Here is a 20,361-nt window from a genome sequence, read left to right as displayed (position 1 = left end):
ACTACTCTGCTACAGTATTACGTAGCTCCCACCCAACTCTCCCTTCTTACTCTCTCTCTCTCCTGTCTGATAAGAGGCCTGTGTTATGAGGACAGTTGGTATTAGTATTTTGCACTCTGCTCGCTGATCTTAATGCACTTACAAGCATGGCAGTCGCACTCCAGTCCCACGCAGGCTTTGATTCTGCTCCAGATTTGCAGCCTGTTTCCCATCATCCACTCCCAGTGTATCTGCTGAAGCTCACTGAAAGCACAGGTGGCACACACACACATAGAAACACACACATTCATGTAAAGGTCCCCTCATTTTAAGCTTGCCAGTCCCTGCCTGGGCCAACTTCTCCTGGGTGGCAGCTAAAATCAAAGCATTCATCCATCCTTGACTGTGGGAAGTAAAATGTGGAGCAGGGCGGAGTGAACTGGGCTGGAGTGCGACGGCCACGCTGGTGTGGGGAGTGACTGTGTCCTGTCAGCCTCTGGTTAGTGTTCTGTTCTAATCTGCTGGGCTCCCTTTGTGAACCTGTGGACGGTGCTTCTGTTCTGAGTGCCATGTGAGAAACAAACGCTTCAGTAAAAAAAACAAAAAACGATGTTTTACTTAATATGTTATTTTAATTTACCTTTATATTTTCGTTTGTTTGTTTGTTTTGTTATCCAAGGGTTTAAAGTTCAAAGCTCATACTCTTTATGTGGGGACCTGCCAACCTGCACTCCTTTTAAATGTGATAAAGTCTTTCTGTTGATCCGAACCATGTGTGCCAAATTGTATGTATATTCCTCTGTCGATGCTTTGAATATTAACAGTGCATAAAAAATATGAAGAAAATTCTGTTTTTGGATGCATTTCCATCAACCTTGAAGAAAAATGAAAATGCAAGAGTTTTCCTAGTGTGACAGATCTGTATCCCAAATGCTCACGGGTGCTGACAGAATTTTTGCTGCAGTTTACAAAAGGTTTAACACAATTTGTAGTTTTTGATTGGTTGCAGTCTTGCTCAAGCGTAGGCCTGCACTGTGCCTCTCTCCTTGCACACAGTTTACCTCAGTCCGAGGCGCCTCCCTCCGTATTTACACCCTTTTCACTGTGTTTTACCAGCTCTCACATCATGTCGACCACAACAGGTTGATTCCTCCCAAGTGTTTACAACCACAATATGAGTATCACAGTGAAAAGGAAGTGGACATGGTGCATTAACGGTTCAAAACTCCACCAAAAGACGCATAGATTCACGGAAATCTGTAAACCCGTCCAAATCCAAAGCTCCATGGTTTTCCTCTCTATGGATTTCTGTTTCTTTCAGTTTATTTCCAAATGGCTTGTATAGCAAGTGAGGGAGCAGATGTTTTCACACAGCTGTGCAGGGATGCCAATAGTGTAACACAGCTGTGCAAAACCCTAGCTTATTGGCTGATCATAGCTCAGCCCTCGCCTGCCCCAGACACAACATTTCCGCTTTACAACTGATCTTAGTTCACTCAAGGATTATTAGAGACGTTCCTCTTTTCCTGTGCTGCATCCGCAGAGCCTCTTGGCTGGTGCAACAGTCGCAGTCCAGCAGCAGCCAGCCAAAACGCCTCTCCGTATCACTGCTTTCTCTCTCCATACACATACATAGCGAATAAAACATTACTTTGACATCTGGAATTTGAAATTGCATGCATGCATCAGCATGTGGAAAACAGATTCAAATCTTTTTTTTTCTTTCTTTTTTTTAACATTTTCCCCTTGCTTCTTTTGGGCTAAGATGCCTTTGAGATGAACTCAATCAGTTGGGCGGATGGCCTGCTGCCTGAGAGCACCACCACGATGAAGCTGCAGTGTATGTCATCTTGAAATGGTTTCCCAGTCATTCCAGACACTTATGCAAGAGTACTTACCAACTCAGAGATGCACAGGAGAAAAACAGTGTTTCAAAGTAAAAAATAAAAATAAATTCTGAACATTTGCAGTTTTAGATTTGATATTACTAATTAACACTCGTAGTTTTAGGTCTGAAAAATGCACTAAGACAATGAGTGTAGTATTTCCAATAGCTACTCTACTGTCTGTCTTGTCTTGTATAGCTGAAGTCCCTCACAGACACCCATCATTTAGTTTTAAGGTGAATTTCTTTCTGTTTTATATGGTTTCTCAGGTCATTCCAAACAGCAGTTTTCTTCATGTAAGAAACCACTTAATTTAGCATTTACTAACACACACGACATCATTCTGTTTCACTGTGTGTCACAGTTCACTGCACAAACTTTCACACCAATTTTCCTTCACACATCCATGTTTGATGTAAGCTTTAGTGTTCAAAAGTCAAAAGGAGAGGCTCTGTCAGTGGGTTATTTCCAAATTCAGAGCCACTGTGTTCACTCATCCACACTGAGAACCCAAACAGCCACATCTGCCTGCAGCTATTGTTTCCTTCGCATTTATTTTTAAGGTATTGCAATGCAGCAAGATCGCAAAAACATTGCAGAGATGCTACAAAAGTACATCCTGGCTGGGCTTGTCATGTACAGTACTAAGATGCATGTGTAGTCAACCAGAAAATAAGGCATGTGTTTATGTACAGCTCATCTTCTCTTTCCACAGTAGTTTAGAAGTCATTTAGTGGTGTGGTGTGGTGTGAGGGAGGAGAATGCCCTTCCAGTCGTGTGAATTTGCCAACTGACGCCAATCCACTGCCCCCTGTGCCACCTGACTCCCTGTCCTCACCACTGTCATGGCCAGCTGGTACATTCATGATATACCTTAACCTATCTCTGGGAATGCTTCAGAAACTCGCTTCACATCCATCCTACGACACACTTCCTGTTAGTGTTCAGTCACCACTGGTAATTTTCTACAAGGCATACCCAACAGGTTGATTTCTGAGCTAGTTCTCCTCTACTCTGTCCTTTCTTGTGTTTTTCTTTTCTTTTTTTCTTCCTGGTTGCAAACACTCTTCTCGTCTCAACTTTGTTTTTTAAACCCTTTGAATTGATGCTGCTTCTGTGCTTGACTCTGGGTTTACTGCGTGGTGCCATGTTGTCCACATGGCCTCTAGAGCTTGTAACGCTTCAGTGTGTAATGTTACCATATGCCTTACATGTTTTCCAGGACTAATAAAAAAAGCATAACAAAACGTCAGGAAATGTGCTTTTTTATTTCGGTGCCCTTTCTGAAATTCTCTCAACGCAGGTTTTTACAGTGTAAAAAAAAATTAAATTTACTCCAGATTATTCCACAAATCACCTCCCTTCTTTCCAAAACCACATGATTCTAAACTATGGTACAGGATGGTACAAAAGGTGTAATTATACAGTACTATAAACACAAAACAGAATATTGTGCATGAAACTGTGAGAAAATGTTCAGGAATGTTATTGGAAATATTTAAAAACAATGGTGGTTGGTCCCATTTGTCATTTACACACAGTTAACAGGGAATGTTAAAAAAAAAAATCTATATACATCATCAGACATTGTGATTTTCAAACATAAAGATATAACCTGGTACTTTTTATAATACAAATATAGTGCAAATGGCTCTAACCACATAAAATATTTTTTTAAATATAAAACTACATAAGAACTCCTCCTCAGATTGCTTTTGTTCTCAAGACTCGGCTGTTGGCTCCTCAATCCCATAGTAGGTCAAGACATCAGACAAGCGAGTCAAGTAAGTGGAATCTGGGTAACCACTCCTGGGAGAGACAAAAAGAAAAGACCATTCATCTCAGATACATGGACTAGTGTGGCCTTCAGCTCTACAGCTCTGTTGGACATTCCCACTGCCCTCACTCACCCTGATTTGCCCCCATATATTCTGGTCTTGTGTGGGATGCAGTCCCAGGTGACCCCGGCCCCTGTCTCTTTGTTCGTCAATGTGAAGGTGAGTCCGTGTCTGAAGGCTTTTTCCAGCCTAGGCAGCAGCTTCCACGCCTTCTCGCAGTCAGGAAGGAAGGCTTCAAACATCCCTCCTTTAAAGCGTTTTCCTGGAGAAGGGTGACCCTGCTGGTAAGAAAAAGCAATGACCACAGTCGTAAACAAAGTCTCACAGGTTTTTCAGTTTATAGTTATAAGTCTTGTTATTAAAGCTCAATGTGACACCAACACTGTGTATTTTACAGTACTCTATAAATCATAGCAGGCCTTTCTTGCAGGTCTTAAGTTGATCATAGTTGACATTGTGTAGAATTGTAGCTGAACATGAGTGCTCTGTAATTGCTTTACACAGAATAATATCATTTTCTGTTAAGTGATATTAAGTAAAACATTAGAAAAACATATTGATGATTCACTGAAACTGGTGTACAATAACCAGTAAAAAGACACCAGCTGAGTAGCCATTGCTTTGCCCATATTATGTGTTATGTCTTTCCGGTGGAAAGATGAATGGGCATCCCATTCAATTCTGTGAAATGCCTCTATCAGATACAACAGTCAGAGATCAGAGATATCAGATATGTTTAAAATAAGCCCCTCACCTCTTGGATACCATCAGGAATTAGGTAAGTGATCTTGATAGCCGAGTCTTTATTATAACCTGGTACGCTAATGTGTATTTTAGAGTGTTTCATTTCGCCCTGGATGCCCCGTGGTGTCGGCTCTGTCTCATGGCAAACTTTGCAGTGGACATGTACAGTGTCCAGGCACTCGGAGCAGAAGTTAGCCCCACATTTAGTTCTAATCGTCGACTTCTTATTCTCCCCACACACACACATGCGCCCCAGGCCTCCAAGACTTGACCTGGATTCTTCCGGGGTGTCCTTGATCTCTGTTTGTCTTTGCTGTGCAGTGTCCTTTTGGGTTGAATGCGTGGTTCTCTCTTTTGTATGAAGGGCCAAGTCTTTATCAGTCCGGGTTGTTGTTGACCCAACGCCATTTACGTGTCTTGCACTTTCATCACTTCTGGTTTTAGAGTGACTGACAAACATCTTCTGTCCATCCATCTCCACTGTACCTACAATTCTCACCTTCTCCTTAATGACAGGATCTTTCCTCACTAACGGCTGGTTAATAGATCCATTTACAAGCTCTGTCTCTCGGGAGTCACTCCTATGGTTTGTTCTCCTTTCCTGACTACTACCAGTCCCATTAGCTTTGGTTGTTTGGCTCTGCAGCATCACCTGAGTATTACTGTGCAGACTAGTACTTTGGCCCTCATTCATTTGTAATGGTGTGGATGGATTCCAGTTGGAGGTAGAGAAGTCCTGTTGTTCAGGTATTTGGGCTAAATCTCCAGAAAATACCTCCCGCAGTGTAGCAGCTAACTGAGAACACAATTGTTCTGGACCACAAACAAATAAGCTCTCCTTTGAAATCCGGATGGTAACTTTCTTGAACCGGCTACGCACCTCAGCACAACAGGCCTGTAAGTTTTCATCTGCTCTGTCAGTGATACCCAGCTCTGACAAGCGCAGTTCCTGTATCGAGAAGTCTACATTAACCGAATCAACCAGTTTCTGTAAACCCCGGTGACATGAACTCACTTTGGATGAGCTCGCCCCTCTTAAGGTAATAGTCAAATCTCTACTACCCTCTGAGCGTCTCTCTTTCATCTGGACATCAGAAGTCAAGTCATCTACTCGGGTGCTGTAGGCTTCTTTTATGTGCATCCACATCACAAATAAAACTGTAATCTCTGCATTATAGACTTCCTGCTTGTCCCTCCCTGTTTGGTTACTGAAGCTAGAGGACCGGGCCCTGGTTCTGACTGTGGACTTTCCAGAGTCATCTTGACTCTTCTGACCCATAACTTGGGCCTTCTCCTGAGGTGTTCCTGAGAAACTACTGGCTCGCTTCAAGGTGGATCCAGACCCAGCAGGTGGAAGTGGAGTACTTCCTGACACGCTGGACTGAGTTGTGCTAACAGGGGATGTTAAACTCTTGGGTCGAGTGTCAGTTAAATGTGAGTTCAAAGAGGTTTTATTCTGCATAAAAGCAGTTGAAGGCAAAGCATCTTCACTCTTAAACAAGATGTCCCCTCCAGTGTTTTGGGCTAATGCTCTGGAGGCTCTTTCACCAGCAATCTGTGCTGTTTCTGACAGTACATCATGCCCTACCATTGGCCCACGGCGTGTTTGTCTACTGGGAGATGAAAGCCCTCGTAAGCTGAAGTCAGTTGGCCGACTGCCTAATGCAGGCAGGCCAGAATCCTTAAACCGAGCAGCTAGTTTATACCTTCTGGCTCCATCAGCTCTCCTCTCATCCTCCTTTGACCTCAACGGCTGGTCTATCCTAATATCCACAAAATCAACGGGAGAAGATGTGGGGAGGGGGACTCTAGGCTCATCAGCATGAGTTGATGAACCTGAATCATATGAAGGAAATCTAAGAAGACTGGCTACATCTTCTTTTTTTCCCCTCCCTTCATTGTGGTCCAGGAGAAACAGTTTGGCCTCAGACACATCGATACTGCTCCCGATAATGTAAATATTTTGGTCATCTTCATTCAGAAGAAGCTTGGGAAATCTGAGACTTAAGTTCTCCATCGCCCTTTGCAGTCCACTCCTGGGGGACACGATACTCTTAGGGAGCTTGGCTCGACGGATCTTGGTTTCATTCTCTTGATAAAGCCTACTTATTGCCTTTTTTGCCAACGTCAGGCACTCCTGATCTTGACCATCCTCCCCCACTTCTGTTGCAGCCTGCAGAAACAGAGTAGTCAACCCGTGATTTGTCATGTCCACCACATCAACACCATACTGACTAAGGATACGCTGGTACTCCTTTTGGCAGTGTTTCTGCAAATACTGGAACATGTCTGCATCCACAATTAGGAAGAAGTCCTCCTCAGATGCCTTAGGATGCACAGGTAGCTGCTTGGCTGCACCCTCTGTCTGCCCAGTATCATCCCAGCCATAACCACCAGGTGTCAGGTCTCTATGTGAGCCTGAGTCGTACTCATCAGAAGGCCTACCAATGTGAACTTTCTCTCTTTGTTCTCGTTGTTTATTAGGTTTCCTGCTCTGATTTTCTGACTCCTGAGTATGAGGCTTCGGTGCTGTCTGAATAGACTTGGACCCACTGGCGGCAGGTTGACTTGTGTCTTTGTTTTCTGCTGATTGTGTGCCTCCAGGATGGCCAAGCAGTTGTGCCAAGGCTGCCTGGACTCTGGAATAGGCGCCATGCAATGTATACAATTTCTCAGTAGCATCGTAGATTATCTGAATATCAGGGTAGCTCTTATGAACGCTTGTCAATGCCATTGCTCCGCCAGGAAGCTGGCTGTAGTCGATCATTGCTGATAAATTTAGGATGACCTATATTGGTTAGAAAAAGAGAGACATTTATTGATTTCACTGTATGTTCAGCATTTGTTGACATACAGTATTTCCTAACATTCTAGATGAATATACCTTGTCTGGGTCCAGGCTTTCCCGATGCTCAGTTACAATGACTTTATAGTTCTTCCCATCCACTTCCAGAATGTGCCGGCTCTGTTGAATAACTCGCTGTGCCACTGTGTGAGAGGGTTCACCAGAGGGAAATCAATCTCAGTCTGTGAAGCATCCTGACTAAGCTCTTTTACCATTGGCTACTCCACTGACTTGCATGGCAACATTCCAGCTCAGTGTAAATCACTGGTGACAGCCGACACAGTGCAATACATTGCAAATTATTGCAACTAACTTTTTGAGTCTTTAGAATGAAAATTATTTAAATATTAAATATTTACTATTCAATATTGTTGTATTGTGAGACTCCAGTGTTAATGTAGTTAACAGAATAATATAGTTATTAGTATTTTCACAGCAACATGTCTCTGTAATAAAATCAATTAAGTATTCAGTGAAATCCCCCTCCCCTACACTTCATATGCACAGACATGCACACATCCTGACCCTACTGACCTCTACTGTCCTCAAAGGTGATGAGGGCAGAGACGGGCGTTGCCTTGACAATAGTGACAGAGTCTATTTCCCCTCCTCCATTCCTGGATCTCAGGAAGTGGATATATAGCTTGTCTTTCAGCCTGTTATCCTCTATGTCTATGGGCAGACCGCTCACCCTCACAGTCCTGCCCAGCTCTGCCATCTGCTGGGAGAAACAAAATCACTGCTGGGAAGAAAAAGAGTGGCTGCAACACGGAAATGTCTTGATTCTGCACAAAAGGGTGAGCATCAACATCAACAGGGTGATGAGAAAAAGCCCAGAACACAACACCACTTCATGAAGCTGTATATGTTAAAGTATCAGGCAACCATTCAAAGGCCCCACCCTTGCAAACAGGAAGGGAGACATATTTGATAATATAACACCCTCTATTGGGGGTTACTAGGACACTACATCAACATAATACAAAAATTTCATTTCAGGTGCCATCACCAATTAGAGTTTTTTGGTAATTGTGAGCAAATAATTGTCCATCTAAAGTTAATTAAGGCGTCTCCCGTTATTCTACAGCTGGTTCTTTAAAACACTGACAGGTTAAGAGAATCGCACAGCTATTACAACTGATATTTGCTTATCATAAATCTGTTACTAGGCTACTTGGATTGTTTTGCTCTGCACTTTAAATAAAACATGTTTCCAACCTTCTTTTAGTTAAAATCCTCTCGTGTAATATACAAAACTATAAAATGAGATATAATCCGTGCATACTGTGACAGATGGTCAAGTTAACGCCCCTTCTTCTCCTTCTTCCTCCGCCCCAGCTACAGTTTGTTGTTATCGTGTTTTCTGCGAATAATAAACATCCCTCTAATAACCACATGTTGCTTTCTACACATAGATATAGATAATAGATATTTGTGATTGGAAAGTCACCATGAATTAAGTTCGATTCTAAACTATTTCGGTCTCATTTCCAGCCATGCTGCACGATGTGTGCAGAAATACTGAGTGTTTATTGACACATGATGTCAAAAAACGAGAGTGTAGGGCGAACAAGGAAGGCCACATTGCAGAGCTGAGTGTCAAGGAAGTGAAATCGGAAAAATCTAAACTGACAATCTGCTTAACGCGCTATCGACGGATCTCCTGTTTTGCGCACGGCGCTGTTACTGTGTGTCACCAAATATCTGAGATATCTTTAAAGATTCGTAGTGATTACTCACCTTGCAAAGCTTCCACGGTTGTTTCTCGCTATCTTGCAAAGACCGTCACACTTTCTCAAGCAATGGAAGGAAAGTGAAACTACAAATTATTATGTCATTTGTCATGTCCGCGCAAGGGGGCGACCAAGTGCTGTCAGCTAGTCTATTTACATACTGTATCTCTATAGATCACCCATCTGTCTACACTTTATTCACCAAACTGGTTCCCACATCCGCGGGGGAGATTGTCGGTGATACAAAGTACATTTACTCGAGTAGCTGTGACCCCTTCAGATAAAGCAGTGTCTTATTTGGACCCCTTGTCATTAAATTCAGATGTCTTTGAGTTGTTGTTATTTCTAAGAGATATTCCCTCCTTCCTTCCTCCTTTAGGGCCCAACCCCTAAATTGGGAACCACTGATTACCTAACTGTATATAAGGTCGTTAAAACTAGTTCAACCAGCTTCAAATGTACACATGATTGTATTAATAATAATGTATCAGTTAAGTGGGTAATATATTTGCAACAGGAGTTATTTTTTCCTTTTGTTAGCCTACTTTAAGCACTTCTGCACTTAATTTTAAATGCAGGATTTCTACTTGTAATGGAGTATTTTGTAATGAAGATCTACTGATCATACCCAGTCATATCAATACAAAAGAATCCCACTAAGAATAGCTGATTTAACCCATCCTGACCTTATAAATACAAAATGTTTGTATAAAGGCTGAGATTAGCCTGACAGACTGACCAATTTAACAACAGATCAAATAACTAACTCATTTACTTCATAGAAAAACTACTATCAATATCTAGTATTGTAATTGTCCTTCAGGCCTTGCATTATATGTATATGTATTGTGTTTTTAACTGCAATTACTTTTTTTTCTAATATTTTATGGGAAACAACATGGGGAAGCTAATATTAAACTTTTGCATCCTCTTTTTGTGATAAAAGAGTTCCCTTTGAATGCCACACTGAAGAAAGTGGAGGTGATGATTTCAAAAGAAGCAGAATCAGAATCAGAATCAGAAATTTGTTTATTGCCAAGTAGGTTTTTAAGCCTATGAGGAATTTGACCTGGTGCATAAAATATACACATATACAATTATTCAAATCACACAAAAACCACACAGAAAAATAAACAGTAACTTTCAAAAATATAAATAAGGATAAAGATAAGAAAGATAAGAAGAGAAAGCTGTGCAAGAAGAAACGTGGGTGGCATAATGTAATGCATACTGTCTATACAGGGGTGGGTATAAAAAAAGCCCATTTAAAAGAAAAAACAGCCTGGAGAGTTTATTTATCTATTTAATCAAGCACGCTATTAATTAATTAATCCTCCAATCCCCTGAGGGATACAGTGTAGGCTCCAGCCAGCCTCTAAAACAACAACAGGGGGCAGTAATGCATCAGCACATTGGACACCGACCATTTGAACAAGAGCCAGAAGAAGAACAACTCCAATCAGATGCTACGCTGCTACGTGCGCTGCGCATGCGCCGTTGAGCAGATAGTTCATGTGTTGCACGTCGTGTCCGGTGGAGGTCACAGACATCTGAGGTGAGTTACGACCTGCAGCCTTTCGTGACGCCGAAAATACTTCACTGTGTGGTTAAACGTGCGTATAGCGATACTTACACAGCAAAAGGAGCTCGTTTTTGAACTCTTATTGTCGTTAAATGACGTTAAAGTGTCGACACACGAGCAACCACCGGAGGTAACATGCGTAACGTTACGGACACCCGGCGAGCCTGACACACGCTTATTGCGGTTTTAATGGATCTCAGTTTATTTATGGATATGTATGTCCATTAACTTGTCGTGCACTCTGAACTCTACACTGCTTTGTTTAGTCTGCTTGGCTCGCCGAGCTGTCTGAGCTACCTCATGAGCTAATGCTAATGGGATCTCTGTGCACAAGGCCAAGGCCAACTATTACTGCATGGACGGGGTTTAAACAGGCTTTCACACACACTCACACGGTTTACAGTGCGCAGGAGTAATGCTGACTCATTGTTTTAACCTCTTGCTTTGTTTTTGTTTCCACTGCTAATAGGTTGCTGTCATGGCCAAGCTGTTTGAGTCTATTGGGAAGTTGGGGCTGGCTCTCGCCATTGGTGGAGGTGTGGTGAACTCTGCACTCTTCAATGGTGAGTGCTGATCATAACATCACTTTAAAGGATAGTGGTGGTTGTTTCAATGCACCCAGTTTTTTTTACTTTACTGATAAGCAATGTGTATGTCCCTGATGTGAACACTGCAGCACTCAGTGAAGGAGTCTGAGCTGTCAATGAGTCTAAAAACACACAACTGACTGACTCATTGAGTTATTATTATGTCATTACAGATGTTTTTAACACTTAACTGCAGCAGAAATGCATTGCAGATGTTGAAATACTCAAAGTCCACCACAATGCAGCTTAAGTTTAGTTATTACTAATTACTAGCGCATTCATTTATTTATTCTTGTGTGATTGTATATTTTAAGCACCGTTGCACCGAGACAAATTCCTCGTATGTGTAAAACCCTACCTGGCAATAAATCTGATTCATTATAGTTTATTCATGTAGGGTCTTTTTGAAATTATTGTATTGTAACTCGTGTATGATTTATTTGCAGTGCTTCTGTTTGTTTTTGCATTTTATATTTGTTTCTTACTGCTTAAATTGATCAAACAGATGGATGTGTTTTCCTAAAATATATCTGTAATAAACTGGATAACCACCATGTTAGATCGCATAGCTCTTCAACATATAATTCATATGTATGGGTTTTGGGTTTAAAAAGAAAAACACTTGACAGTTGTGAAGCTATAATCTATAGAAATGCTGCATATAAATACCTTTCGGCAGAGAGACTAACTCTTAAAAATAAAAAATAAAACTGCACTGCATATGCATGAGTGTGCATTTCAGCCTGTGTGTGTATAAAAATAAAAAAGAATTTCTCCAATAGGGGATTAATAAAGTGAATCTTAATCCGAACTATTCCTGCTTCCTTGCCACAGTTGATGCGGGGCACCGGGCTGTGATATTTGACCGGTTCAGAGGAGTGCAAGATGTTGTTGTTGGTGAAGGGACCCACTTCCTCATTCCCTGGGTTCAGAAACCTATCATCTTTGATTGCCGCTCCCGTCCACGCAACGTGCCTGTCATCACAGGCAGCAAAGGTACATCCATTATCCACTGAACTGCTGTAATGCTGTCCTCACTTTTCTTCATACACAATCTGCTCTCTTAAAACTTGAGTTGGCTCAATCGGTTCTCTGAGCTGCTGGCCTCTAAGAAATGCTATATTTCTTTCTTTAAGGAAAAGAATTACCTGGCAAAGCTTACATCCTAATGTAACAATGCTGTATATTTTAACATTTTGTCAACAAACTATGCAAGTGTTACCTAAAAATACAACCTACTGTACACAGGAGGTTTTAATCTTTTACTTATCGGCTATTATGTGCAGTAAGTTACATTTGAATCATTGCCCCCACAGATCTGCAGAATGTAAACATCACACTGCGTATCCTCTTCCGGCCGGTGACCGGACAGCTGCCGCGCATCTTCACCAGTATCGGTGAAGACTATGACGAGAGGGTGCTGCCATCCATCACCACAGAGGTCTTAAAGGCTGTAGTAGTGAGTATCAGTCAGCAAGAGTAATTACAAATGAACAGGTGAAAGTTTTCTTATGAGTCGGAGTACGTTTATAAATTGACTCCTAAGCTACTGCGTGTCTTTTTCCACAGGCTCGGTTTGACGCTGGTGAGCTCATCACCCAGAGAGAGCTTGTGTCTCGGCAAGTTAGTGAGGACCTTACAGAAAGAGCCAACACCTTCGGCCTCATCTTGGATGACGTTTCACTGGTACAAAGCTGCTGGTCTTTTGTTTTTTTTGTTTTAACAATGTGGCCTTTTTTTCTGTTGAATGTTAACATGACGAAACAACGGTTTTGTGCTCTTTCAGACACACTTGACCTTTGGCAAGGAATTCACAGAGGCTGTTGAGATGAAGCAGGTGGCCCAGCAGGAAGCTGAAAGGGCCCGATTTGTTGTAGAAAAGGTACTATTTTTAACATCCCTATATTACTTGTGCATTTAGAAAATTCCTGTGCAGTCTTTGTGTGGAAAAGGTGGAAGGTTGTGAATTGAGACAGCTCACAAAATCTACTTTTTAACCTTTTGGTTTTTTTAGGCAGAGCAACAGAAGCAGGCGGCAATCATCTCCGCAGAGGGAGATTCCCAGGCTGCCTTGCTCATCGCCAACTCCCTAATGGAGGCTGGTGATGGTCTGGTAGAGCTACGTAAGCTGGAGGCAGCAGAGGACATCGCCTTACTGCTCTCCCGCTCCCGCAACGTCACTTATCTGCCCTCGGGACAGGGCACATTGCTCCAGCTGCCCCAGTGATAACATCTCACATCATGTCTACCCCACTCTTACTGTCATCAGCTGTTTGAAGGGCCATAGAAGGGGTGGTTGGAGGATTCAATAAAGGACTCCCAACTTCACACACATTCCTCCCACTCTTTCTCTAACCAACTCTGGACTGGCCTCTGCTGATAGCAGCATGGTGGGAGAAAAAGTGAGAGGCCGGTAACGGATACAATTATGAAGTTCACCAATGTGTGAGGAAGTGGAGGGTAACCTATAAATATATATAGTACTTTGTTTTGAAAATAATTGACAATGCAGTAAATTCTCTTTGCTACATTGTGATTCAGAGCACTGCATGTGTGGAAAGCAACAGTGATTGTAACATCAAGGGAGAACTGATTCCTTTAAAAGATAGGATGAGAAATGCCATTGCTCTGCTATTGTTGTGCCGGAGAGTTTCAAATTGTGTAACTACGTATATTCAAATCTGTAATGAAAGTTTCTGCTTTGGATTCACATGCATAACTGACTAGAGCTTAGTCATTCATATGACTTAAATTCTCTTTGTGTGTTCTGACTTGCCAGAGGGGTTTAATGTCTGGACTTTATCTGCTTTCGAGCAAATAATTTCCTCATGAATAATATCGGCACCTTCCAATCAACTGGGATGTGCCGGTCAGACAGCAGAGGAGGATCCGTCATTCTTTACAGTCGTGGCTGTGTCTTTGGTTTGCGTGGCGAAATGTGTAAGCCCTGTGTTTGAGAAATGGCTCAACTTAACAATAAAATTGTCTTTCTACCTCCCAGTGGTCATGCTTCGTTGTTCAAGGCCTCAGCAGTGAATGTACACTATTTTCTAGTGAGCGTAATCATTATAGTCACCACAGGAGGGTGCATCATAATTGCATCCCCATTTTTGAAACAATGCTGTAGAAGAGGAGCAGTCAGTCATTGTTGTTTGGTCTCTTTTAAGAGTTAAAAGTATATATTAATATATATTATAGGTAATGGCTATTTGGTAAGAAATTAAAACCTCTGCAACTAATGATGTGGTTCTTTGAAATATTTTATAAACATATGATATTACTTTTTAAAAAAAGTCTGGGTTCAGATTAACACTACATTTTAAATGCTGTTTTATATCAAATATCCTGTGCATTGTCGCAGATATTAGCAAAATATATCTGCTCAAATATGGAAAATATGGTCACTTCCCTGGGACAATACACAAAATAATTTACTGGGACAAAAACAACTCATATTAAACTTCATATTAAAACACACCAAACTCAGAAAAATTGAAAATATATCATAATGATAAAGAGAGAGAGAGCTGATAGTTTAAATCCATTACTCTTTAAAGGATCTTTCCTCTGAGAGGATAAAACGCTCCTCCGGGTCTCATTATTATTTCATCAATCAAGGACTTTCAGCGTGTGCGCGCGTTGTGCCCTGTCTGGTTTTGGAGGGGAGACCCAGACACGCAGCCGCAGACAGACAGACAGACANNTTAATACTGTTCTTTTTCTGTTATGTACATATATGTATGTAGGTTATTGCCCTGAATTTATCCCTCCATGATGACAGACAGCTATGCAGACAGACAGACAGACAGACAGACAGGGGGCCTTGAATGCCTGGGATGAGCGCGGGACGGCGGTGGTACGCGCTAGAGAGCTTGGCCGGGCCACGTAGCGGGGGCTGAAGACACCGGTGCGCAGGTATCCAACCGCAAGCCACCAAAACAGCGCAAACACAGGAACATCTCCCCCCGCGGACATTGTTATAATTTTTGCATCTTTCTTTCTTTTTTTTTCCTTTTTTTAAAAAACGTGGAAAAAAGGGGGGAGAGCGAGCGAGCGAGCGAGAGAAGTGCGCGTGCAAACCCCCTGAATCTGTGCAAGCTCTGATTGCACGAATCGCTCTCGACGGAGGGAGGTAAGCCCCAAACCGACCGCAAAAAACGCGTTATAACTTCTGTTTCTTTATGCCGCTTTAACGGGGGGGGGTGACACGGCGAGGCAGCTGCCCGGTTGGAGGTGGCGGAGGACGGGGGGAAGGAGCCGCGGGTCGCCGGTAACCGGTGGCCGGAGCAACCGCTGAGAAGCAACCGCTGAGGAGCAGCCGTTGAGGAGCAGCCGTTGAGAACCGTTGATAACCGTTGATAACCGTTCGTGAGCTCAGCTAGCACCGACTTTAGTGACAGTTTGTCAGCGCAGCTCTTTTATTTTATTCTCTGTGTTTGTTAGGAAGTCATTCGTTTGTTTGTTTGTTTGTTTGTTTGTTTTTTAAAACGAGAGATACGTTTGATCGCCGAGCATGACATCGGCTCTTTCCTCCAGCTCCGTGCGGGGTCCGGTAACTGTCACACTTCCCCCTTCAAAGTACAACGTCGACATTAAAGTGTAACGTTTTTAAAAAAAAAAATAAATAAAAAATGTGCTAAAATATCTGACGTCGCTGCTAGCGTTGGAGCTAACTAGCCTCCGAAAATCTGGGCGGTCTTTAGCCTGTCTTTTTGTTTTAATAACAGGAACAAGTCGCCTGTTTTACGTTACACAAGCCTGTGTGTGGGGGTTTATAAGCTTGTGCACGGCGATAAGTTTGTTTTCTTGTGCACTAAAATAATGTTATCGGCTGCACCTTGAGCTAATGTAGCCACGTTAGCTCGTCATGTGTGTGCAGGTTAGTACCGACGGAGGGTTAGCTGGCTAAGTAGCCTAAGTTGTGCAGGCCTGCAGAGTGTAAACTGTTCTGTGTACTATGCTGCTTTTATTGTTAATGTTTTTAACCCTTCATTAACGTCGTGCAGGGTGTATCCTGTGTGTCGTGTTAGCTGAAAAGATCATGTTCAAAAGGGGGGGGGGGGGGGNNAAGAAAGTCTGCGGCGTTAAAAACAAAACAAAAAAAAATCTCGTCCTACTTCCCAAAAATGATGTAAAATGTTGATGTGGGTTTCGCACTTTGTAACCTCGTTTACCAGGCGTAGTAAAAGCTGGCTGGTCGCAGTTAGTAAGGTTGTGTTTTAGTGTTTTTAAGCATTTTCTTCTCGGATTTTAAAGCAGAGAGCCACGTTGAGTTCCCATGTTATCAGGTTAAAACAGCCCCACTGGTGAACATCAATACACTCTGCTGCTGTCAGCCTTCACAGTGTCTCTCTGGTGTGATAAGAATAACACAACTTAATGGGAAGAGCTTGCTGCTGAGATAACACCACTTTTTTTTTCTACGATTGCAGATTCACGCCAGACTAAAAACACTGGGAAGGCCACCGCTCTATGACCCGATTATGAGCTTTAAGGCCAAATACCTACAGAGGCGAGCAGCACCCCCGCAGTGCACCACACAGTGAGCTGGTTAAGGTCTTATGAGTTTGGACAGAGTGAGGAATGTGAACCCTCACGGTCCTCTGCGAGCTGCGAAAGGGAAAGCTCATTAAAGTCTAGACTTGATGGATTTCGAGGAGCACTGCTCGGTGTAATAAGAGGTGAACGTGACGCCCTTCGACTCCTTCAGAGGTCTCATCTTCTCGTGTACTGCTCCCGTCCTGTCATCCAGAAGTTCAGCCACAGCAGCATCTATCCGGTGTGGGACTTGGCTTTGCGGCGAACCCCTGTATGAAATCAGTTTTGGTTTCTCGTCACGTCTCTAAAAGCGAGGGAAGCCGTGAATTGGGTTGTCGTTGGGTGAACTTTGATTTTGCTGAGCGTGTTTAAAGTCACTTAACGGGCTGTCAGATGTCTCATTTATGCACTTTTCTCTTTTTAATGCGTTTAAGGTGCAAAAGTTCATATTTAAAATCTTTTAAAAACAGGCCGTCACATGTGATCATCGATAGGTTTGACCTCTGATCCGACGAGGTGAGCGTGTAGACAAATTACCGGTGATATTGAGAAGTTTTGCGCTCTCCTTGATTCCCACATCAAAGCACTGAATTATTTCACTGCGACTGAAACTCTGAAATGACTCATCATTGTTAATGACGAGCGGACGGAAGAGTTTTACTCTACGGGTTACATAACCACACTCTGCACACCTACGTTTCGTTTGAATGCTGAATTTAGCATTTTTGATTAGTTTTAAATTAAATTTAGATGTTGTTATAACCCGTCCCCCGTGAAACCTTTACGTTAAACGTGCTTGAAAGGTTCATGCAGCGGTTTCTCATGCAGTTTATATTCCTCTTGTCATCCAGACGCAGATAATCTATCAGGCTCTGTGTCTAAGACTGCCATGTGAGTGGAGTTGCTCCGTCGGTGCAGAGCTTGCCCTCCCCCTGTGGTATTAATGCTCTCAGAGCTGCTGTCCAATTCTCAGAAAGGATCAGAGTCAGCATGCACAGGAAGACAGGTGTGTGTGTGTGTGTGTGTGTGTGTGTGTGTGGATAGTCAAATTTTACTTTCATTTGAGCTCACAGAACTGGTAGGTACGTAATTCGCGCGTGTTTGACTTTAATAAAAAGACGTCGACCTTCATTCTTGGTTTTTATTACAGTCTAGTGAGACGAAGTGAAACCAGTTTAGGTTTTCCAAGATTATAAGAGTTAATTGACAACGAATATGTTAATTAAACTGAGACACACACACACAGAACTGATCAGTGAACAAAGCTGGAAACTGTTAAAGTAAAATCCTTATTTTATTACTGATGACTTAAAGCAAGTGCAATTTCCATTCACTTTGAATTAGAGTTGGTATTGAACCTCCAGTAATAAGGTAGTTTAGTAAAAGCAAGCCGCCTTCTTTGTGATCAATAATTGTAATTGCAGTTGTCAAAATAATCAGGCTGAAATTGCACAGCTCTGCACTCATCGTGGCACGTTTGCTCCCCTCCTCTGCGCGCTCTTCATGTTAATCATGGTTGAATATTAAAGTCCCTCTTGGCACGTTCATGTTTTCTTTGTAGACGGTGAAGTGTCGCTTGTTCATAGAAATAAAAGCGCGCCGAAGACACAGAAGAGAGGATGTTTGCCATCTCCAAGAAAGGAAATGTGTTTTTTGTTTCTTGCTCAGGGAGGTTTTCTAGTGAACAAACCGCCCTGGTGCACACTCATTACGGCAAGTTGTGTGTAAGGTTGTTCGAGGTCAACACACCGTCAGCCAGGGGCACCCGGCGCAGTCGACGAGCAACAGTCGAGAACTACGAACGCCATAAAAACCAGGAGTCCCGGAGGAAATGGACCGAATTGTTTTAATAATATCCTTTTTTTAATGTTTAACGTGCATAAACACGATGTTTTTAATTCAGCTCCTAAAACTGTGCAGTGCTTAGGCTTCATTGAAAAGTTGAAATACAGTTTCCTGTGGTTAAATTTGCAATACATGCTCCTGAGCTGTGGTTACACTATACTCTAACAGTCAATGGGGTGTGGTGTGTGTGTGTTGTGTGTGTGTGTGTGTGTGTGTGTGTTGTGTGTGTGTGTGTGTGTGTGTGTGTGTTGCTTCAAAATAAACATTAAAAAAAAACCATAATCTTTTGTTTAATCAGTGCTTTGCCATCCAGTCGGTGTGCACAGATAACTTTAAATTAAATAAAAAATCATGGTTTGTGTACTCGAAGGCTCGTGTAAAAAGGTTTTCTGACCATCTTTAAATTGCTGTTTTACTTTTTTTTTTTTAAAGCATAATATTCCTCATTGCGTACGAACGGTTTCTTGTTGTATATCTGTTATAAAATGCTCTAAAATTGACGAGCTGTATCATGACGCGTCGTTATATTTTAGATTGAGGTATTTCAGTTGTGGCCTGGAAATATTCAGAATATTCAGCTTTTGAAAGTGAGCTCACATTCATTTGTGAAGAAGACTGTGGTTTTGACTCCTACACACGACACTGAAACATTTGTGGGCAAATGTGCCGCTCAGTGTTAAACTTAACAATATAGCTTCAGTTTCGGTTCAGACTCTGTAGCGACGCGAGACAGCGGAAGAGCACCTTTTCTAATCTAGTCTATGTTTCTCTCTCCCTCTGATTTCACAGGTAATGCTGTAAATGGGTCTTCAAACAATACACAGACATCATTACATTCAGCTCGTCTTTACCCGCTCGGCAGTTTGAAGACACCGGCACCCTGCAGGGCAGACGCCTTCAGAGAAACTGAGCCCGGCAGCTGCCTCCACCTCACCTACGATCTCGGGAGGAATTTAACTTCAAATGCTGAGTATCAAAGACGCCGGGCCTTTGATTTCGCAGGCTGATTTTTAAGCGTATGGAACAAAACTTGGAACAGATTGTATGTCTTTCCAACTGCATTTCCTACCTTGGACAGCATGGACGCTCTTTTTGAATCAGGTTGACTATCGGCCACCTCATCCCCTCCTTCCTGTCTCTTCAGTTGAAGGAGGGTGGGGGATTGGTGCGGGATCCCCTGCCCCTCCTTGTAGAGTAGGCTAGTCTACCTTGGCACCATTGCTGTTACTCTCTTCTGTCGCCTCGCCTTCATCCGCTCCATCCCTCCATCCCCTCTCCCTCTTCATGAAATCCTGCAAGAGCCTCAAGGAGGAGGTTTCTGTCCCGGGCCTTGGCGGGATGTCACAGGAGGAAGGGCGCAGGGTGTCCCAGTCGTTTTTTCACTCGCCTAACCCCGACCTGGACCTGACAGGCAAGCTTTATAAGAGGGAGGTTGGCGGTAAGCCTTATTCTGTGTTAGTGGACAATAAAATGGCAGCCAAGACTTCGATGGGAGATCAGAGTGTCGGTCAGCTGTCCGCTCAACATGTGACTCCACAGCAACATCAGCAGTATTTCAGAGAGGGAGGAGCGGGGCAGGAGGCGGCGACGCAGGGGTCCCAGGCCGGCAATGACGGCACCTCTGACGACACTGAAGATGAAGACGACGAGGAGGAAGAAGAGGGGGAGGATGAGGAGGATGGGGGAGGAGGAGGAGGAGGAGGAGGAGAAAGAGAGAGATCCTTGGATACGTGAAGCGTCTGGTTGTCAGGTTAATCGACAAATTATCTGCTCACGCTTGAACC

General features: G+C 42.9%; 3 protein-coding genes across 4 annotated transcripts in view; 2 read left to right on the top strand and 1 right to left on the bottom strand.

Annotated features, from left to right (window-relative positions):
• Positions 1-2,905: 2,905 nt before the first annotated feature.
• On the bottom strand, positions 2,906-9,106 carry si:busm1-163l24.3. 2 transcript variants are annotated; one of them, XM_035655680.1, is made up of 6 exons: positions 9,033-9,106; positions 7,827-8,010; positions 7,332-7,435; positions 4,458-7,235; positions 3,776-3,984; positions 2,906-3,674 (listed from the first exon to the last, which is right to left on the bottom strand). In XM_035655680.1, the coding sequence occupies exons 2-6, from the start codon at positions 8,008-8,010 to the stop codon at positions 3,587-3,589; spliced, it is 3,363 nt and encodes a 1,120-aa protein (XP_035511573.1). In that variant the 5' UTR covers positions 9,033-9,106; the 3' UTR covers positions 2,906-3,586. The 2 variants fall into 2 exon arrangements, with proteins under 2 accessions (XP_035511573.1, XP_035511574.1); XM_035655681.1 differs by having other exon boundaries at positions 3,776-3,981.
• A 1,380-nt stretch (positions 9,107-10,486) lies between these two features.
• phb (prohibitin) lies at positions 10,487-14,193 on the top strand. The gene is made up of 7 exons (XM_035655434.1): positions 10,487-10,580; positions 11,077-11,170; positions 12,029-12,190; positions 12,511-12,653; positions 12,764-12,880; positions 12,981-13,076; positions 13,209-14,193. Exons 2-7 carry the CDS (start codon positions 11,086-11,088, stop codon positions 13,419-13,421), a joined length of 816 nt encoding a protein of 271 aa, XP_035511327.1. The 5' UTR covers positions 10,487-10,580; positions 11,077-11,085; the 3' UTR covers positions 13,422-14,193.
• Positions 14,194-16,274: 2,081 nt separating this feature from the next.
• Positions 16,275-20,361, top strand: part of LOC118323211 (zinc finger protein 652-A-like) — a 13,130-nt gene continuing 9,043 nt past the window's right edge. Inside the window, 2 exon segments of the mRNA XM_035655145.1 lie at positions 16,275-17,738; positions 19,367-20,307. Of these exon segments, the coding sequence (XP_035511038.1) occupies positions 19,862-20,307 (446 nt within the window). The 5' untranslated portion in view covers positions 16,275-17,738; positions 19,367-19,861.

The sequence above is a fragment of the Morone saxatilis genome, unplaced genomic scaffold (assembly GCF_004916995.1).
Source record: "Morone saxatilis isolate NCDOM2014 unplaced genomic scaffold, NCSU_SB_2.0 Contig14, whole genome shotgun sequence".
Taxonomy (NCBI): Eukaryota; Metazoa; Chordata; class Actinopteri; family Moronidae; genus Morone; species Morone saxatilis.
Note: the sequence above shows the minus strand (reverse complement) of the source record. Positions and strands in the feature narration are given on the sequence as shown.